This window comes from Apostichopus japonicus, chromosome 2 (genome assembly GCF_037975245.1).
Source record: "Apostichopus japonicus isolate 1M-3 chromosome 2, ASM3797524v1, whole genome shotgun sequence".
Classification (NCBI taxonomy): domain Eukaryota; kingdom Metazoa; phylum Echinodermata; class Holothuroidea; order Aspidochirotida; family Stichopodidae; genus Apostichopus; species Apostichopus japonicus.
This window is the reverse complement of record NC_092562.1, coordinates 15,149,450-15,172,591: the sequence shown is the minus strand read 5'-3', so window position 1 is coordinate 15,172,591 and position 23,142 is coordinate 15,149,450. Positions and strand designations below refer to the sequence as shown.

Sequence of the window (23,142 nt, the reverse complement as noted above, 5' to 3'; positions counted from 1 at the left end):
CTCACCTTGTGTACTACATTATCCTGACTACACCACAGTGAGCTGTCTTGAATTATGTCAATTACTGTAGCAGTATAACCATCTCTATCACCATCGGGGAAGAAAACCTTCATTTTGTCGAGCTTTTGCCGATAAATACTCCATTTTCTCATCAGTAATAAAGCCTCGACCCCTTCAGCATATTTAGACAGGACCGGTATCATTACAACGCCATTCTCTTGCACAGACTAATTATGAAATGGCCCCTAGGGGGGAAGGGAATCGTTTATTTCCACCCCTACCTACGTTCCCTTATAGATCAGTCCTCTGCGCCCGAGGGACTTTCCACGGAGATAGTCTCGAGCAAGAGAGAGGTTTTCATGGACTTCAGATATTGTTAGTTTACAACCCACCTGGCAGCCGAAGCCATCCCTACTCTTCCAAGATAATCAATAGGGACTGCCCTTGGTCATTATCTGGCTTCAAACGTGAATTTACAAGAATTGATCGAATCGCCTGGCTTCTTTATTTCAACGCACGCTCGCCCGGGTCTAACGTTGTAATTTAGTTTTGAAGCTAGCTATCTGCCTTGCCTCTCAACACATCAGACAGATAATTATTTGCACTTGTCCTACTTTGTGGAGAATCAGCCCGACCACATTAACATTGATCCTAAACATCAATTTTCACTGAAAACAGAAACAAGACCAAAAAGGGAAAAAAAAAAAAGAGAAAAAAAATTTCATTCTATCATGTTAAAATAAAGAAGAGAAGGAAGAACAACGAGGGCAGCGAATTAAAAAGATTGATTGGCGTTCTCCGTTGACTATGGGTAGGATATGATTTTCATCCCCAAAGGAGGTGTATATTGCGCTAGATTTGAATGTCAACAGACCTGCCTAATTACATACCAAACAAAATCTACAAACATTGGATCTACTTGATGGAAGAAGTACCGACCAAGGTGCTATCGATTCGTGTTCGTCTTCCTAAAATCCAAAACCATTTTCCCCCTCCTAATCCTGCCAAGGTTAACTTGACCATGATATGAGGCCATACCAAGGTAAAAAGCTGTCTCGAATATATATATGCTTTAATTTCTTTTTTAATTAAAAAAAGGCCTTTTACACAACAAAAGACATTAGATCGTGAGCCACAAGATGAAAGGCCTTGGAAATTCCTCCAACTTTTTCAGTTTATGAATAATTTTTTTTTTTTGGGGGGGGGCTGAACTTTCTACTCATGTACTCTAGTACTACATGCAAACAGACTTAAAAGAGTTGAAAAAGTATAAACTTAAAGGGATATTCTGGTGACAGAAAAATAAAATGAAAGTATTCCAGACGGTTTGTTGAAATCCCTTCTCAATATCTTGTTCGTAACTCGAGAATACTGTAACTGTTGATTTGAATGTAACCCATTTTTACCATTGAGGTAAAAACAGACTCCATGTTTTGACTGGCTAAACCTTTGATTCTTCCATGGGTAAATCAAAGTACCTTGTCTATGATGTCAATATAGCAAATGTTCTTCAAACAGCTTCACTTATATTATAATCTTCTTGTTGATTTATCCTTGACACCTGATACATTTGGAAATGTTTGCCTAGTTGTCAATGTTGTTTGTGTTTAGAATGTCATCAAAATGCAATTGTTTTCTTGTAGAAACATTGTTTTCACTCTGTGAATATAAAGTGAGTAAAATGTATTAATGGAAATGTAAACACATCTTCACAGCTGCAATGCTGCAATGACATAATTCACTCTGTTGTTGCCAGATGTCTTTACAAACTACTATCATATTTGAAAAATTCATATCTTCACCATTCAAAATGCTATGAATATGCTGGTTTGACCTAAAAGATGCAGACAATTTCAGCATATTTAATTAGCAATCAACTTAAGCCACCTGAATATATCCCTTTAATTTACATAAAGTTATTACTTTTGACACAAACTTACAGGATTTTGGGACTGAAGCAAATGTGATTTAAAAACCGGTAGTGTAACCATCAGGGTGTGGTGAGTGTTCGTAGCAAACATTCCAGTCAAATCCAGTCATGACACTGGTGCCAACAAATGAGAAAAATCACATACAACGACAAATATATATGAAATATCACATACAATGACAAATCTGTATGAAAAATCACATACAACGACAAATATATGTGAAAAATCACATACAACGACAAATATATGCTATGGAACCATGCACATGTGGAGCCATGCACATATATGATACCATGAATACATGGAACCATGAATGTAGGAGTCTTGTATGTACAGAGCTCCATGCTCACATGGAGCCATGCACATATGATGCTATGGAACCATGCACATATGGAGCCATGCACATATATGATGCCATGAATACATGGAACCATGAATGTAGGAGTCTTGTATGTACAGAGCTCCATGCTCACATGGAGCCATGAACATATGATGCCATGCATCCATATGATTCACAACAAAACAAAGTTCACTACATACACAAAAGTTTCTAATATGACTTGAATTTTGTTTAATTCTCCCACAGAGATATTTTAGGTTTATTATATGTATATATGTGAATATATGTTGTTGGTTCCCTGCAACAGAGAGTCCAATACACAATTGTAGCATATAACTTTAAAGAGATTTCATGATTCATCCGTAAAATAAAAGTTAGCAAATAAATATGAATATTATCTGACTCATAATTTACTTGTGGGGAGAAAAACACTTAATAAATTTACATAGTTGTAAATCAAACTGTTTAAGTAGCCCAAATCTCCAGGGGACCCTTTTTTCCTACCCATTTCAAAAATTTCAAAGCCCATGAGAACCCCCCCCCCCCCCCCCCAGCTTTATTTTATGTGTTACCATTTCATGTTTTTAAAGAATCTACCAAACAGTGTAATGTGCAGGGAATATTTTAAGTTTGGAGTGCCAATTTCAGACAACATTTATTGACTAATTCATATCATGCAATAAATTTTTGTTCAATTAGAGCAGCACATATCTTTTCATTTACATAAGTAATTAAATTGTGAGGAATTTTCTGGCACAATTGGTCCATGAACTGGTACTTGTTGTTGTTTAAATTTCATTAAGTCATCAAACCTAATGGCATTCCTATTCTTCAGTAGACTTAGCCAAGTTTATTAAAGCATGTTACTCGTTAGGAATTATTATGTACTTTGGTTAGAATTAATTACAAAACTATCATACATCATGTTGAATTACTTATATGATCCTAGTCTGCAGAAACAAACATAGTTTATAAATGAACCCTAATCTGTCTGTCCGTCCATCCATGTCTGTCTGTCTGTAATATAAAGGGTGTGAAGACTCGCGCACAAAGAAACGTCTCATGCTGGTAATCTGACCTCGTTTCGAATGAGGTGTAACAGAAGTTTTAGACACCACCATCGATCCCAGAAAATACACACACAGCTTGCTACCGTCGGTAATACATACAGCTCTGGTCAATACCCACAACACAGTGTATATAGCAGCGCTGGACATCTCAGGTCTAGATAAAAGATAACAAGGTATCACGTTTCAATACTGTCTGCATTTTGTACCGACAAGAAGAAAATATCATTTGCAAGCAATGGAAAGTTAACTTTTTCAGAGCGCGGCACAAGGTTTGGGGCGAGTCTTCAATGCCTTTAACTGAAATTAACAAGTACATTGCGTATGGAAAGGTACACTTAAAGTATAGTCATCCCTCTGGAAGGGAGAGGGCACGGGATTTCACCCAGATCCAGGCAAACCCAAGGTGTGTACCTTTGTTTATGGTTTAACCTTCCCCACTCCCGACCCCCACCTCTTGTGGGATGAGGCCTGGTAATGTATCTTCCTCCAAGGGGTCTGATTTAAACTAAGTTCAAAGCAATATTCCTATGGATGGAGTTTATTTGCTTTAAAACAATGCTTTAAATATTCTACATCTTAAGGTCAAAATCCTATCCTTTATACCATTGCCATTTTACATTTGTAAAGATATGAATATTTGAAAATTTGGTGATATTTAATTAATGCATCTGGCAACAAAAAAGTGGTGTCATCATGGCAATTGAACTGTAAATGTTTGTGTTGTCAGATTTCTGTTTAGTATTTTACTCGCTTGTTCAGAGAGGAAGTCATATTTTTCCCAAAATAAATTGCAATTTGGATGAAATTCTAACAAGTGCAAACATTTGACAGCTATTGAAACAAACATTTCAAATGTATGACATGTCAAGGATATCAAATCAACAAGAAGATTATCTTAGGAAAATGTAAAGCTTTTGAAGAACATTTACTGTAATGACATCACATACCACCCACTGTGATTCATTGGCTGGAAGAATAATGTATGGTTTACCCGGGTAGGCAATATAGGTTTATAGTACATCAAAAATTGCTAGTTAGGGAAAGAGATACTGAGTGTACTGAGATGCAGTTTTTCATTGAATCTCTATTGACCATAGAATTAATCCATTTTTTATACTGTAGTGCATGTGCACGCTTCAATATTGGCATTACTGGCCAAGAGAATAGATGTTGAAACTTAAAGTTTCATATAGTCTCTGTACATTTGCAGTTTCAGAGGCTAGCTGCGTAACCAACTTATTCTGAGCCTGTCACGGCGCTCACAAGCGCCCTCACTTTGTAGATACGTACATTACCATACTCCCTGGTGTGTTGTCCGCCCAAAAATTAACACCATGAACAACCGAAAAGTTCTTCCTAATACTGCAAGCACTCCACGCACAATACTGGGTATTTGTAGGCAAATGCAGTTCTAGTTTGCCTTGTCATTGCTTGTGCAAGAAAATAACAATATTTGTCTAGTAGAATTACCTCTGTTTGCAAATTAACTAGTTCTAGGTTAAACACATGTTGTAAAAATTGTTGCCTCATAAGAAATAATGTCAGTGGTGAATTTTGTTCACAAACATATTAATTAATTTTTCAAACAAAATAAAGTTGATTTTTCTGAAAAAATGCAAACTATTAAATGAAATCATTAAATGCAGATAAACTAAAGAAGGATATCATGGTATGCTTAAAGTACTTTGCAAGATGTTAAATTGCTAAAGCAAAAATTTTCTTCGCAATGACTGGGAAAGAAAAAAAGAGCTAATAGATACAGCAACAGGTGGAAAGCAGGGGAGAAGGAAAATAACACTGACGTAAAATTTCTCAAATTGAATGCACAAATAAAGTTTCTCTTTTCCTTCAAATAAAAATGATAAAAATATCAACAAATCATCTAACAAAATAGAAAAAGAATGAAAAAGACCCTGAGACATTAGCGTACAGCTGTATAACTGTCAAGGACACACTACTAAGTGCAGTGGTAACCTCAGGGCATTTTCTTCAATAGTAATCACAAATATATCATTTATTTGACAGTAAAGCAAATTTGTTGTTAAAAACAAAAAAGAAAAAAAGAAAAGAAAACGTCATTATTTTTTGGGGGGAAAAAAAAGTACAACTGTGGCAGATAAACTTTTGGTGGTGCGAGATGAATACAAAACGGCAAAAAAAAAAAAAAAAAAATTACAAATACAAATAGGAAACAAAACGAAAGGAACACAGATAATAGAAAGGGTAAACATATATACCAAATTCATTTCCACTTGTGAAAAGCTCAAAGTCATTTGATAAAAATCCCTAAAACTACCGTAATAAGTTTCACATATTATCTGAACAAAGTGTGGCATTTAGACTGATAGTTCACAAAGCTCTGTGGAATTTGAATAGTAAATACCAGTTGTACTTTTGTCGGTACAGCCAATCATATGTCAATATAATCCAGTCATGGATTGCAAGAGAGAACCACCATATGAGTTAAAAAACGACAGCTATGTTGCTGGATACCACTTGAAAAAAAAATTGCATTTTTCTTTCTTTCGTTTTTTTTGGGGGGGAGGGGGGTACCAAAATATGTACTACTTTAAGTAGATCAAGTTCTGCTTCAAATAATGATATGGGAAAAAAATGTTATGAGAATAATCTGTCATGCGTTTATAATATTAATATGAAATTAATAGAATCGGATTGCAGGAGTGTTACTTTCTTATTAACGTTCACAAGGAAGAGAGAGATTGCAAGAGGTGTTTCACTTTGACCAACTGCAATTTTATTGTTGGCATTACTTGGCAACAATTGCATTACATTTCATTTTTATACGACACAACTTTATTCATGTTTTACTAAACAGTTAATACCTCCCCAGGGGATTATTTATCCAGCATCTCATCGCAACATGCTATACAACATGATCAAATTGTTATACAAGTCAAAAGATATCTAGCAAATTTCTTGGTTTTTTTTTACACAGGAATCATAGTATTTTATAAAGATTCAAAATTCAGAAACTTCAAAAAACTTCTACGCAAAAGTTGAGCACTAAATTATTCCCTGCTTCCTAAAATTGAACAGTCATTAGATTGTAACCACATAGATCTCTTTAAATAGATAGAGAGGTACTCATTTAATGCATGAATATTATCTCAGTGAGAATCCCACATGTTCACATATAAGAATGCATCAGAGATCTGATACCGTAAGGGTGATCATGTCATAGTGCGAACGCTCATGTACTCAGGATCAGACCTGGCCATCTTGATCTCCTTTTTGGGAGGATCCAAACCTAGCCAAGGGGATCTAGATAGTAGCGTGAACTCTATGGCAACCCGAGATCTCTTGTTACTCGCCCTGGTCACTTCAACATAGAGTGCTTTACACTAGACCCGGATTACAGATCATGGCTGTATTGTAAACGCAGTTTAGATCCGGATCTGATCCCCCTATTTTGATGCTGGCAGAGACCAGGATCTGATCCAGACGTCAAGATCAATCTTGCAATGTAAACACTCCCGCATCAACAGTGACCCGAGATATCTCGTGACCTCATTATATTCACATGCATTCTCGTGTGAAAGTCCGGTCCTGTATCATGGATGTGCTAATTCCTACATAGACAGAGTGCATGTGGGCCGTACAAAGCATAGTATTGTCACCCTAAGGCTATATACACCATGACATTGTAGTTTTGGAGTATACATACGGCTGCACATGATACTTTTCCAGAATAGCTGGGGAGGATCAGAGTACGACTCAAGTGTAAATGCGTCTGGATCTATGCATATGTTTTCCCCCATGGAGAGATGATCCTCTCATAACATCAGGGGATCTGATCTAGTGTAAAAGCACTAATTAGGATAGAGTGATGGGACTCTATTAGTCTTAAGTCTGATCAACCAACTGTTATCAAAAGTGTATGCCTTCAGGATCAGCTTTATTTTCTCCTCGAGGGAATATAAGATCCCGATCCTCCTTACGTTCTCAAATGTGAACAAGGAATTAGTCTATGAAGGACCATTGAAAAATATATCTCTTATAAAGAAAATCATTATTCTTAGCTCTTTGTGCGTGGGGGGGGGGGGGCATATTGTAGGACATGGCTGGCGCGTGCATCTGCTTCACTACTTCAAACTAGGAATTAACCATGATAATAAGATGGGTATGCTCATAATTCAACTAGAAGGTAATAAACACAATTAGTTTGACAATGTGACAGCAATGATAAAGCAGTTGGTTTGTCTCTCAGTACTACTAATATATTCAACTCTAATACAATACCCCTACGCGTTACTCAGTCAAGTATAAACTGACAAACTTTTTCATATGACGACTTTGATGGGTTTCTTGTCGTGCCATCAATCAGCTGACGATTAGGTAATCACTGGACAGCAATAAAACATTCCACCCACATTATATATGCAAATTAGAAGGACAAGGTATTAAACAGATGAGTCCTCCTACTGGAGAAGAGCACTAGGTCTTGGATGGTAATTGATAGCATAGGCGTAGGAGCCCAATTTGATTTGGGGGGGCTGTAACGACTTGCCCGAAAAATATACCCCAAATTTTTGAACATGTTTATCATGTATATCATATAGGCATGCATCGGTTATTACATCACATGCCAATAACATACAATCAATTGCAGTGTTATTACCCTTCTATATTGGTTATCATTTTGGGGGAAGTTGTTACAATCATAATGATCATAATAATAAAAGTTTAACCATTGAAAAACACATTGCAATTTATTTTTCTTTCAGTAGGTGCCCAAAAAATTCTCAGTATATTGCCCGAATTTTCACAAACATATTTGGTTGGGGGGGCTGCAGCCTCCCCAGCCCCCCGCCTCCTAGGCCTATGACTGATAGTCAACTCTTTCTTTTGTAGTCGATAAATTGCATAGCTCATCTTGCAATGATTTGGTTACCGTTATGATGTCATCACTGTCATTTTACATTGCAGAAATACAGTCAAAACAAATGTTTCTTCATGAAATATGTTTGAAGAAATGACAAATACTTTGGCAATCGTAAAATAATAATAACTTACAAATTTGCTATTATACGCAATGATCAAACATTGCTAGGACTGAATGTTGCACTGCAGAACAAGCATATAATTACTGACAAGTAAATGCATGAATCCATGAAAATGGTTCTAACACTGACACTACATTAGTCGGATACCAAAAGTTCTGTATTGGAATGAGAGACATTTTTATAGCTGTTAGAGCGGCAACCAAGTCGTTGTGTATACATTATATACACTAAAATCGGTAAGACACATGCGCAAACGTTATATGACGTGGTAATAAATGATGAAATGTTAGAATGCATATATATGTGTGTGTGTGTATATATATATATATATATATATATATATATGTATGTATATATATATATATATATATATATATACATATATATATATAAATGAAAATCGTAATGGGTTGGAAAATCAAGAACAGTGAAAAAACTTCCAGCCTCCACCGGGATTCCAACCCAGGCCTCCCGCTTTGTACGCGGACACCCTAACCAACTAGGCCATGGACGCTGATTGTATGTCCAGAGGTTCTAAACCGGTAAGGAAGGTGGTAATTCCACTGTAGGCGTTTGTCACCTGTATCGAACAATACTAGTTCTGTGTTTGGTGACATACTTTGCCTTACTCTAGAGATCAAACATGATGCTAACCAACTCGAAACTCATTTGTGATTCCTAAAGCCAGATTTCGAAAGAGATACTTTGAACATATATATATATATATATATATATGTACCTATATATGTATATATATGTATATATTACATATTTATATATACTTATATACACTCAATATGCATCTTGTTTTATTGTACTAAGTACTAATCATCTGATGTGACTTACTTGAAGAATATATCACAAAGTATTGTATTATTCCTGTATTTTTGTAGCATAATATGTAACATTGTTAACCCAAAGACCAGCTGCCACTTGTATTGATAATGGATGCACGATAACAAACAAGTTAGATAATAGCTGACCTTGCCTTAAGCAATACCTGAACAGGCCCCCAACCCCCCCCCTTTTTTTTAGAATAAACTTACCTATAATTGCCAAGGTATACTCCATCTGGGTTTAACATTGGTACTATCTTGAATATAATATGATCCCTGAGGACTTTAGCCACTGGATGAGGGCTGATCAGGAAATCTATTAATCCTGCCATGAAAAGGGATAGAATATTAAAATTTGTCCACATGGGATTGTGTATTGGTATAACATAACATAAACTGCAGGGTTATCTCTGGATCATTGTCAACAGACTGTGATATTGTGCGCAATAAACTTTATCTTTAAATAACTTTGGTTTCTCGGGATCTGATTGAGTGAGGACCTGATTACAGGGACCATGCAGTGCAAAAAACCCAAGATCATCACAATAACTAGAATACATAATTAATAGGCACTATGAGTGGGAGATTGTATCATGTTAATGAACATACAATCTTTGCCTTCCAATGATCTGATTGTGAGGCTGGATCGGACTGCGAGATAAGATCTGATCACAAGTATCCTGCATTAGACACTCAAGATAGATCACAACAAGTAGTGATCTGATCACTTAGTGTGATGGCATCATGATATACTGTAACGAACATACAATCTTTGCCTTCCCATGATCTGACTGCGAGATAAGATCTTATCACAATTAACCTGCATCAGACACTCAAGATAGATCACCACAATTAGTGATCTGATCACTCAGTGTGATGGCATCATGATATACTGTAACGAACATACAATCTTTGCCTTCCATTGATCTGATTGCGAGGCTGGATCAGGCTGCGAGATAAGATCTGATCACAAGTAACCTGCATCAGACACTCAAGATAGATCACCACAAGTAGTGATCTGATCACTCAGTGTGATGGCATCATGATATACTGTAACGAACATACAATATTTGCTTTCCTGTGATCTGATTGCAAGACTGGATCAGACTGTGAGATAAGATCTGATGGCATCAGACACTCATGATGGATCACCACAAGTAGTGATCCGATCACTGATGGAGATGGCATCATGATATACTGTAACGAACATACAATCTTTGTCTTCCCGTGATCTGATTGCTAGACTGGATCGGACTGCAAGATAAGATTTAATCACAAGTAACCTGCATCAGACACTCAAGATCATAATGAAAAGCAATAATCTGATCTCTGATGGAGATTGCGTCGAGACATACCAAACTAAAGAAACATGTTATCTGTGGCTTCTCACAATTGGTTGGCGAGATTGAATTCTGCCAGGATTGCAAGATTGGATCCGAGTTCAAATTACGTGCAATCCAAAACCGGATAATTGTTGCATATATCTATTGCTGGTGGTGTTGATATATAAATAAACACGCTACTTTCACTCATCCGATTCCAAAAGAGTCGTAATCATGAGTGAGATGACGTCATCAACCAGGTCCTTTTTCATCTCCGTTGGATATTTTGGTGTTAAACAAATGTGGGCAATGACCCTCTGCTGAAGTCTTTGTTTTCATTCTCATATTATTCTGAGTCTGAACTACCATCAGTAATTGAGGAAATAGAGTTCATTCGATGTATTGTCATATTTAGTTTGGCATCTACTCAAGACGGCCATGTTTTTTCTCTGTTTTCTTTCAAATCACAGAACCTCCCTCCCCAAGGCGTCCATCCACCTCCACCCTCTCCAACACTGTTACAGAGTCCTGATATTGTTTCAGGAAGCTTAAATAAGCATGGAATTGTTTAAAAGCTTGAGATCATAACTTGAGAAACCCTCTTCTCATTCCTTAAATTCAAAATGCATCTGTTTTTGGTTTTCTGAAGTTGTTCTTACCTTGACAAACGAAAGATGCTGGCGATTCTCCTGGATGGACTCGAGCCGTGATGAAAATGACTCTCTTCTTGACTTGGTCGTCAATATTATCTGCAAGAAACCAAAAACTCTGAGATTGAACTGGATAGTAACTTAATTAATTATTAGAATTACAAAACAAAAGTATGTGATAAACTGATAAAACCATACATTTGTTTATAGTGTTATCAGTTATTGCAATTTTAATTTGGCAAAATTGTTGGAAATTTGCAAACCAAACCCAAACAACTGCTTTAAAATGAAATAAAGAGGTACAAAGCCCTGTCACACTCATCCCTCCTGAATGAATGCAACCTGGACTTAACTCAACCATTGTGACCCAGTTTCGGTTGTCATGGTTTCGGTTGTCACGGTTTCTGTTGTCATGGGGATCAATATTCTTACAAGTAAACCCCTGATACTGAATGACTGATATTAACACACACAGTGACTGTTTTCCTGTGAACAACCACTTCCCACCTGTTATTGTTTTTAGATTTCTAACAAATTGTGCAGCTTTTTGTATGTTTTTTGTTTTTATGTGATTTTTTTTGTGAACCATCGCACTCTACTGTCTGCCAGTCACAGTAAGCCCTACTTGTTTAGTTTATAATCTGCAGAGCAGTGTGCAGACAGCTTAAGGTGAAACTGATGAAGTTGTGAATTTACGACAAATAGTTTCCAAGACACAATTTACCGATATATTTTATAGAATTTCGAAAAAAGGCATCACAAATATTCATCTACGCGTAATCCAAGGGCAATTCCCGGCATTCAAATATTTCCACAAGATAATATAATTAACGACACTTTTTTTTTTTTTCAATCTACCTTCACGATAATCACAATACACATCCACAAAACTTAAGGCTCCACCATATCAATGCAATATTGCTGTGCACCTGGTGTGAAAAGGTTTCAAAAAATCATCAATTCTTAAATGAAAAAACAATACACTTGTTCAAAAGTAAACCTGTCTACAGACATTTTTCTCCTACAAGGCCATACATGCAACATAGAGCTGTGCTGAAAATTTGAACACCTTTTCAACAGAGTTTGTCTGTTCTGGAAATGTCAGCCTTGCCAAAAAGAAAAAACAAGAACCCCCCCAAAAAACTAAAACAATCTACATCTGGATGCAACCAAGTAAGTTGATGGAATTTCATACTGTAATTTCGTTCCCATTGGTTGATACCACAGCAGGTGAGAAATAAAAGCATTGATTATTCAAAAGCTTACTATCAATTCTTTTCATAAAACTTTCCCAAAAGAGGAAAAAAGAAAAAGACTGCAACAATGCAAAGAATATCAATGTGAAATTTTTACCAATGATATTAACCTGTACTACCAAAATATTCTTACCCATCCCTACAAAGCGGTGTCCTTTTCTCCCACCTTAATGTGTTTGGTAAGCCTTAACTTAATTACCGAACCACAAACGTGAGGCAAAAGATGAGGCATTGATTTTTTTTCTTCTTCTTCATCTTCTTCTTTGATTATTATTATTATTTTTTTTTGGTCGAGATGAGTAAGAAATTCTCTCCTACTAGACATGATGCCAAAGCTACGGGGAAAGGTTGTTTTGCAATTTTCTACAGTTTTTCTCCCTCTAAAAGAAAGTGGCGCGCGCAGACATGCAGAAAGGTATTGGCCAAGGTCAAAGGTCACGGGCAGAAACATTGACAAGAGAAGGATGCGAGTCAGACAGGTGGAAGGCCCGATTTGATTAATTCATTGGAGGGGAAAAATGTGCAAATCAAATGTTAAGGTGAATTGAAGCATAACAATAAGGGGAAGTTTGCATCCCAAGGTGAACAAAACGCCACAAATTCATCCCTTCGAGCGTTTGGCGGAGAAAATATTCCGACGAGAAGAAGAAGGGGAAAAAAAGAAAGAAAACTAGAAAAGATAAAGCCAAAAAGACACCTAACAAGCCAGCTGGGTAGCAGAATTTTGGCAGCGGCTGAGAAGGGATGGAATTACAAGGATACGCGAGGCTGATACAGAATGGGAGAGAGAGATGTTGAGAATTGGAATTAAAATGGGCAAGATTTTGTATTGTTTTACTGATTATATCTGAGCTAAATATCTAAAGTTTAAACACAATGATGCAGCATTTGTCGTGAAATAGGACAATGATGAGAAAAAAGAAACGAGGCATATTCAATATGAGTAACATACTTGAGTAACATACTCTTGAGTATGAGTAACATACTCTTCAAAATGAGTAACATACTTGAAAATACTCTTAAAATTCAACCATGTATTAATATTCTTTTCTTTTTTTGTCTTTTTATTGTGGGGAGGGGGGTGGGCATGGTGTGGGATCTTATTTGATGTTTTATTTTGTGAGTAAAAAGCAGTTGTAAGCTTTGACGTGAAATTAATTTAATAATGCTTTGTTTCATAAATATGAGATATTGTTGGTGACTAAGACAATGGATGGAGTATGGAGTGAAAGGGGGCAGTAGTGCAGTCTCTGTAATTTAATGGTACCTTCCAAAAAAAAAAGCCCTAAGAAACCTGCATATAAAGGAAACTAGCAATTATAAGGGACCATTGAAAAAGTTATGCTTTTATTTCTTCATTCCTTCACTATACCTCACTGCCGAGGTACATGTAAAATTCATGTACAATAATGCAGTTAATGTGTAGCCTAGACCTCACACTGGAGTTTTTTTTTTTTAAAACCTAACTCAAGCTTTCTATTATGTCAATATTGTTGATGGGAATTTGGCTTTTCCTGTGAATTTTAAGGAAATATTTGTCTTTGAAGAGGTATAATACTTCACTAAGATTTGATATCAGTTCTGCCAAATTGTTCTAAATCTGATTAAAATACCAAAAACAAAACAGTTCGAACACATTATCTCGTTCCATTACCAAATGTGGTCAAGTTATTATTTTTTTTTTTTTTTTGTACTTTGTATTGTGGTCATCCAAATTTAAAAGTAGCACAGTCATTGTAAATATGTTGTCAAGTGTTAAAAATTCAGCAATTTAAACACATTTAGACCATATGACACATTTAGAGTTGCAAGAAAAGGAATATCTTATCAGAACTTAGTGGAATGGATTAAACCCTTCATAATTTTAGGGCTCATGATGAACTAAAAGTACCATTACCGAGCCACAGTTTTGGGTATCCATTGAGAGGTCCTTCTTAAGGTTTAATTAGCCAAATTGTTTGGTCTTCATGATGTGCAAATGGACCAGAAAATTAAAAAAGGGTACTAAAGTAGGATGACAAATAATATCATAAGATTTCCTTCAATCCAAACACTCTTACTCCTGAGGAGACAAAACTAGCTAGCTTCTTAAATCAGAAACATAGACAATTAACTCGCTCATGCTTTTGAATCAATAGAGAATGGCTGGATGCATAAATGGGTTATTCCATTCTCACCACAGGAAGTTTAAAGAATCTGGTTTAGAACTATTACTTTAATGCTCATTAGGTTGTAATTAGCCATGGTCATACCCTGTTCCTCTGTTCCTAAATGCTTTATTGCAAATTAAAAACAGTTAAAATTTCACCACTGGAAGTTTAAAGAATCTGGTTTAGAACAATATGTTAAATGCTAATTAGGTTTTTATTAGCCATGGTCATACCCAGTTCCTCTGTTCCTAAAATGCTTTACTACAAATTAAAAACAGTTGAAAAATTTTAGGTTTCAAAAGACTGAAATGTGAAGACTACTAAATGCAATGCACAGTACCTTAATGATATTACTACCTTCATGTTGACCTGTGGACCAAGAGAAGAACCACCACAACAGAAAATAAAAATGACTGCACAGAGTAAACCAACACAGATCAACCTTGTAACTAATTCAACCATGTCATACTCCAAACCTTAAATTACAGAGCTGACATTGCAATTACAAATATCAGAATGAAAATAATTCCCTGAAACAGAAATCACATCCCTTTTAAAAATAACATGTTCCTAACATAGAGATAGGTAACATGCTGTTATTATCCTTCTTTTTTCAGCATAAACTGATGTCTCTTGGATGGCTTAAAATGATCGATTTCAATCCAACTATAACCCTGTTTACACTTGCAAACAAGCACGGTGTTGAACCCTGAGATCTGTGGTGGAAACTCCGATCACACCCTGCAATTAGGTCCCTGTAATAGGCACAGATCGAGGAGGATCAGGTCCCCTGATCGGTGTATATTTGTTCAGTATACAATTTGTCAGCAAAATATCGTTTGTAATAGCACTACCTCTTTACATGAAATATAAGACAAGATGCCAGGACTTCAGGTCAAAGAAAGATAAGTACATGGAGATAATAAATCAGGTAGTTTTTATATAGTTTTATATGTGGTGATTGGAGGGTGTGGTTATAGAGTTATATATTAAGGAATAGATAAGGCTGCACAGTAAAACAGTGGCAGTTGGAGATGAATTTCATATACAAACATGAAACAGCACTAATTAACTACAAATTAGAAGAATTATTGGTAAAATATTGACAAACATTATATTTGTGCAGATCGAAGAAATGGCTGAATACTACAATACCTTGGTCAAGCCTATTATTAAACCTAGAGTTATTGTTATTCAATTCCATTTCTTACATGTTATAATAAGTTCATGGGTACATGGCAGCCAAGCTTCTCTACTTTGTTCAAGTTCCAAATTAATACTTTTTGTAGAGAGTAGAAAATCACTGCATTGCTTAATAGGCCTATGGAGTTTTTTCCCAGCTTAAATCACCAAACTGCATCATTGCCACCACCACAATCACAAATACAAGAACAATAACCATAACAACAAAAGTAAGAATAATAACATGAAAAATAATCATAATTATAAGAAGAACAACAACAAGAACCAAGACAATAGTTATAATAAATAACAATAACAAACATAAGTATAATAATAAGTAGACGAAGAAGAAGAAGAACAATAATAATAATACATTTATATCATTTCCAGAAGAGCAAACCTAAGACATTTCACAAAGACAAAACATACAACTGCAAACTAACAAAAGGCCTGAATAAAAAGGAATTTATTCAATTTTGTAATAGACAAAAGCGGAAAATTTCAATGAAATGGGCCAGATTTACTGAAAATAACAAACTACAAAATTTAAGGAGACATGCAACAAGTTTCCTTCAAGTCTGTCAAATCTAAATCAGATGCAACAGATATTTTCCTTTCTATTTTGGTCCCAAATTGACACCTCTATAGAGTTTCTGTTTGAGAAGTAACATGGACCAATCACAGTTTAGTACAGCAGAAAGAATCGTTTGAATGGAGTCACATGATCGCAAAACTCACTAAAACGCTGATTATAACTTTAGTACACTGACCTAAGTGCTATACTACAAGTGCACACAGAACTGTCCCATTATAATACATAGCCATACCTATGTAGTCATCATGGGATGAATTCATAATCAATTAATTTCAACCTTATTCTTTATCTTCTACAAGCCAGCCAGAAAATTGCCCCAAGGGTATCTTTGCATAACTGCTGCATTATTAACAATTTAAGAGGCTACATAAAAGGCAAACAAATTGAAGAGTTTATTCATGTTTGTGACAGGTGGGGTAGGTACCTGTGCCATTAGCATTCCTTCATCCTTCAAATGAGTCGTTCATGCTTCCCCTAATTTGTCTTTTTTACCGAGGCACCATAATGATTCAAAAGTTTCAAAAACCTATGAGTTGAATATTAAGTTCAGTCCAGGCAAACTTTGTTCATTATCAAGGTCAAGTGTCTCTTGTGATGAAAGCAGGGTATTGAACTGGTTGGAATCACAAAAAAACTTGTATATATATCACAAATAGTGGTGTGATGCCATGTGCTGTGGTGGGATAGGCTGGGGTGGGCTGGGATGGGATGGGATTGGATGGGATTGGATGGGATAGCATGGAGAGCAACTCTCTCTTCCCTACAATATGTAAGATGCCTTACAAGGAACTGAGGAGTTAACAGATGCTGTTACCTAGAATATAGCTTGAATAACAAAGTGGTGAAACTTGACCAGAATGCAAAATGCACTGAGGTTTTGATGACTTCAATGCACTAGACTTCTGCTTGTTAGTATAACCAGAACTAGCTGTTACAATAACACTATGGCATGATAAACACAGGTCAGTCTACTGTACGTGGCTATACACACCTCCACCAAAAACAATAGGGGTATTGTAAGCAATGTTATGAATGGAACACACCAAGTATTAGAGGTATCCACGATTTCTATCGTTACTGAGAAGTTAGCAGATAATGTTACCTAGAATATAGCTTCAATAACAAAATGGTGAAACTTCAAAATTGCTTTCGTAACAAATTGTACTCATCTACCTCAGATTGAGCCTGATAATCATGCAAAATATGGCTAAAAGCTATAATTTAAAACAAAAACGGAAATATGAAGAGAGCTTCATCAAACAAGGAAAACAAGTCAAGCAAATGTGTCCACAGAATGCTCAGCAGATTTACAATTTTGACATTTTAAAATTCCTCTGATCCCTCCTCATCTTCCACTCCCAGACAAATTTGCCCCTCCCATGCCTCTGTGCTTCCATTCCATTACAACAACAAAAATAATGCAACACAAGCCCATGCATGGATTACAACATGGAAGTCTTTTGAGTCGAGTTTCTCCACATAATGCAATTGGTAATATTTCTGTGTGCTGGTCTTTTATGACGTACATCAAGATCTTACCTGGATTTGTAATGGTCAGCATGTCTAATCTCTTCTGTTGCTGCAAAGGGGATAAAAAAGACAAGAAGAGTAAAAAAAAAAAGGAGTAAATTTCAAACATTTCCCTCGCAATGAACAACTTTCATACACAGTTTATTTAATATTATTGCAGTACAGTCTGTTCATGTTACATGCAAAACATGAAGACATTTATACTGATCTACAAAACAGCCTTTGGGATTGGGGAAGGATTTGGGAAATGAAAACCAGTAGGATTCTGACATAATGTGTTTGGCATGTCATGTGACATGCAAACTATTTTAAACAACAACTACTACATGGGTCATTTGAATACCATTTTAAGAGAAATGAGAGAAATTAAACTACGTCAGTTATCATTAATAATCAAAGTGGCCGGAATAGCATGTTTTATACCACTGTCCTAAGAGACAAACTCTTCAAAATCAATAGGAATCCAAAAATCATGTTTTGGTCTAAGATAACCTGTTTGTTTCATCATTTGTATTTTTTAGAGTGAATTTCCTTGTTTCTGTGTCACTTGTTTGTTGTCTATGTTTTTTGTTTTTTTTTGTATTTTGCTGTCTTTAGTATTTTATATTATAGCTGTATCAATTTTATCCTTTTATTGTGAACTGCTTTGTGATCATATTTTGGAGTAAGGTGCTATATAAGAATAAATTATTATTATTATTAGTAGTAATATTATTAATAAGTAAATGACTTTTTTAATGAATGAAAAAATGGTTTTAACTTTCTGTCATATGTTAGTAAGAATTGAGAAAAAGAAGAAAAGAATGTCAGAATTCAAATTGTGATGTTTAAACATTTTAAACCGAGGAGCAAACCATTATCCTCAAATTTGACTTAAAGATGCATGTTACATTGGATTGTAATAACATGGATCATTCTGACAAAGCCATGATATATTACTAACATTATATATATGGACCCCTCCCCATCCTCTCTCCTTCTACCCCTAGCTATAATCAAAAGACTAACATATTTAGAACTTCCTTTTGGCTAGCTGTTCCAAAAACAATGAGTTATTCACAAATCAATAAAAAATGCACCAAACAAAAACAACAATGCAAATTGAATTTCAGTCTTAGTATTAACATATATACAATAATTAAACACTGAAATCAAAAAAGGATATGATTATATGCAATATAATATAAATAGAAAATATATAATTTAGTGGTCATAATTTGTGTCACACCTTTTCGAGCTGTGAACTTTGTCTCTTACTATAAAATACTATGGTTTGTGTATCGCATTTCTTTACTTTTATAGCAAAATTACCCATTTACCTACTTAGCATAGTACATTACAATGGAGTACTGGATAAAATGATACCCTGCAGGGGAATATCCAATCCCTCCCACCCTCAAAAAGAATAAAACACAGAAACAATCCCCTCCCCTCTCTCCCTGCCCCCCCAAAAATCCAAGTCATCCTGAGGAAATACATCAAACATAAAGTAAAACCCCCTTCCCCATACTCCCATTAAAAAGGTGAGATGCACTATTATGACGACTACATCCCAATCTGTTTGTCAATTATAAATGCATATGTCAAGTTTGGCAACTTATAGACATATCTCTCTCTCTCTATGCCGACATGTTATATATACTATAATCTAATTGTACCATACCGCGAATAATATCCCTCCCCCGTTAAGTAGGTTTCTTGAATGACACGTGGAGGATGGATTCTGAACAAGCGGCACGAGATCCCCGGGGATTACTTTATACAAATCTTTCGCGACATACAACACATACATATCGGTAGAGCCCTTTGGCAGAGTTTGGTATGAATAATAGAGTGAGTTGCCTTGGGTAATATAACCCAAACACCTGATGGGAATGGATTACCATGATTAAAACACCTTTTCACATTTTGTCTATGCGCTTTTATTTTTCAGAAAAACAGGGCTGCGAGCTGTCAAAATTCTTGCAATTTACTCTTTCGGCAGAAACGATATTCTTTTTTTACACGGTTTAAAGGAGAAGTTGGTTGTTTTTTTCTTGACGTAGGCGTCTACGATACTGTACGTTCTCCCGTGCTATTTTAGTGTAAGATTATACCCTGTCACGATGGCCCCAGAGTGGTTTAATCTGTTTCCGAATCCTAAAGTACTCCCGCACATAGTCCAGCGTCTATTTCAAGCATTAACCAATTATCAATTTCATAGTATATGCAAGTTAAAATACTGCATTTACTGGCCAAACTGACGACACAGGATAATTTCCACCGCAAAACCAGATGGAAGGTTTAGTTAGCAGTTATGTCTTGTTTCTTGTTTTTGTCTGATTCACCACATGAATGTTTTAAATCAGTAGTAAATAATTCATCAAATTATTCATGGAAGTTTGATTCTGAAAGTTTCGTCATCCCAGGCACGTTCAATATTTCGTGTTGTATATAATTCTCATACAAAACAGCAAATTTAATGTTTTGCACAATTTTCAGCATAGTCATGCATTTTATATAAACTTTTGTCTTATTCCTAGTACATAGCTACAGGACGAGTTAGCTATGGGCTGATTAAATTGACAAGTTCTTAAGATTCATATCATTAAAGGCATTGAAGACTCGCCCCAAACGTGTGCAGCCGTTTTGTTCTTGACGCTACAAAATGCAGACAGTAATGAAACGTGATACCTTGTTATCTTTAGCTGGACCTTAGATGTCCATCACTGTATCGTTTGTATACTATGTTGTGGGTATTGAGCGTAGCTGTATGTATTGACTGTACACTAGTGTCTAATTACAGACGGTAACAAGCTGTGTGTGTATTTTCTGGGATCAATGGTGGTGTTTAACACTTCTGTTACACCTCATTCGAAACTAGGTCAGATTACCGGCATTAGACGTTTCTTTTTGCACGAGTCTTCACACCCTTTAAGACTGGGAAAAAACCTGCCTGGGATAAACTGATCAGGCAGGTGTAACATGGCAATGACAATAAAGCCTAAAGGAACTGTATGCATTTGGTAACCGATTTATTGTAACCAACCTAATACTATACTACACAAAATAAGACTTGATGCAAGTTGATCAACAAATAAGACTATTTACTCCTAGGTTTTTTTCTTCCATGCCATGAATTTGAATTAATGTTAAGTGATTTATAAAATTATCCATTAAATTTAAATTTCCATTACCAGTAGATGTGATGTTTTTTTTTTATATATATATCTATCACATACATAAGTAAAACAAAATGAATATTTGGCACAGTTTCAACTTTTTCTCCATTATTGAAATATGATTTGTAAAGCTACTGAATTGCAGGAAGATTTAATAGCATGGATGGTAGAATCACAAAATACATTAATTGCGTTTATACCAAAATCAACTCTTAAAAGCTAAGCTAGAACTGTATTATCTGTGTTCTTTGTTGAGTCTGGAGCCGAAGAAACATAACAATCATCAATACCATCATGGTTTGTCTTAAGTCACTTAGTTCATTAATGCAACTAATTCAGAGATAGAACACTATACCCTGTATATATATATATATATATATATATATATATATATATATATACCTTGGTACTTTTCTTTTAGCAGAAAATTACTGTAAGAGACCAATCATACACATTGCAAATGATATTACTTTAATGTACACACTCTCTAGGTTTATTTCAGTTTTACAAAACAGAACTTAAAGGTCACAAAATTGGCCCCACATTTCAGCTAAACTTTACTTTATGAATTTCATTTTTTGTAATCTAGTGGTTTTGACTACAGACATTGTTCAATTAAACAAGTCAATTTTAATGTCTATCTGATGAAATAAACTGCTTTGAGGATAGCATTAAAATACTTGTTGAATCTATAATATTGAAGCTGTATATTCTTAGTAAAGTTAGGAGATTAGTTGAATGATCAGCACAGTGGTACTTGTATCTTATATCTTACTATTTCTTCATTCTCTAGGAATTCAAAACTTTGGAATATCATTGGTTAACACATTCTATTATTAGGTTGTTGTGAACAAGGTAAGGTTTTTTATCTAGTCGTTTTTGACTACAGACACTGTTAAATCTTTATCTATCTGCTGAAAAAATATCTATCTGAATATCAGAATATCTATCTGATGAAAAAAATGAATATCTATCTGAAAAATCTTTCTATCCGAAAAATTTGAATATCTTTCTGATGAAAAAACTGCTTCGATGGCATTAAAATACTTGCTGAAGCTATAATAATAAAGTTGTATATTCTTAGTAAGTTTAGGAGATTAGTTGAATGATCAGCACAGTAGTACATCTTATATCTTACATATTCTTCATCCTCTAGGAATTCAAAACTAAGTGTATTGGTAAGTCTCTTCGTACTTTCATCATAAATACAATCTACAATGTTTGATATTAATCTGTCAATGTGCAAGATTTACAAAGTGACTACAAATATTGTGGTAGTTTAGTGTGGTAGTATTGTTCCCAGACACATATTAGCTCTGTACGTAAATTTTCACAGTATTTATGAACCTATTCCCATTTGCATGATGCATAGTTACAGTTCATCCAGCAGAAAATGACCCTCCTAACTGAAGTAATAGTGAATGCACGTTTACCAACACATTTACATTTTGTCTTACGTTTTGATATTTTGAGTTTCTCCTTCTGTTTAATCTTGATCTTATTATTCTACTATCTTCATTCTCAGTTTAGCAATTTTGTCCTTCCTCTGTCATTTGTCAAAGTATCATCACCTAGCCATCTTTTCTTTTCTTTCTCTTTCAGTGACCTTTGACCTCTTTCCACAATACTTCACAAGTGCGATCTTATAAACTAACCTGTCAACATGTCCTCTGAATTTTCTAAAAAGATATAAATTTAATACAGAATGGGACAGCCACCCTAGCCACCAAGTCCCTGACTCGGTAGTGAAATGTCAAATAAAAAACTGTAGCAGGGTTTTTAGCTTTGATTCCCATCATGCTCTTTACAACCTAACTTTTCTTCACAAATTTACTGTCACTGTCTGATCAGCTTACACGCAGTACCAACGATATATATATATGTATATATATATATATATATATATATATATATATATATATGTATATATATCTTTGATGTATTTATGAGGTTTCCTAACCCACCAATCAGATACTTTCTAATCAATATGGATAAGCAATCCCACTGACCAATTACACGGTGCATGGGAATACCATCGAAAATAGAGGGATTTTGTTTTTATTATCCGCCATAAAATACCACAGAACGTCTGTAT

The 23,142-nt window shown here is 35.3% G+C and overlaps 1 protein-coding gene across 2 annotated transcripts in view; it reads right to left on the bottom strand.

The window, feature by feature from the left end:
* Positions 1-23,142, bottom strand: part of LOC139979473 (cytosolic carboxypeptidase 6-like) — an 82,490-nt gene that overhangs the window by 21,551 nt on the left and 37,797 nt on the right. For both annotated transcript variants that reach the window (XM_071990316.1, XM_071990307.1), the window contains exons 6-8: positions 17,896-17,935; positions 11,183-11,272; positions 9,412-9,526 (exon numbers count right to left, since the gene is read on the bottom strand). In XM_071990316.1, the coding sequence (XP_071846417.1) occupies positions 9,412-9,526; positions 11,183-11,272; positions 17,896-17,935 (245 nt within the window). The remainder of the gene's footprint in view (positions 1-9,411; positions 9,527-11,182; positions 11,273-17,895; positions 17,936-23,142) is intronic.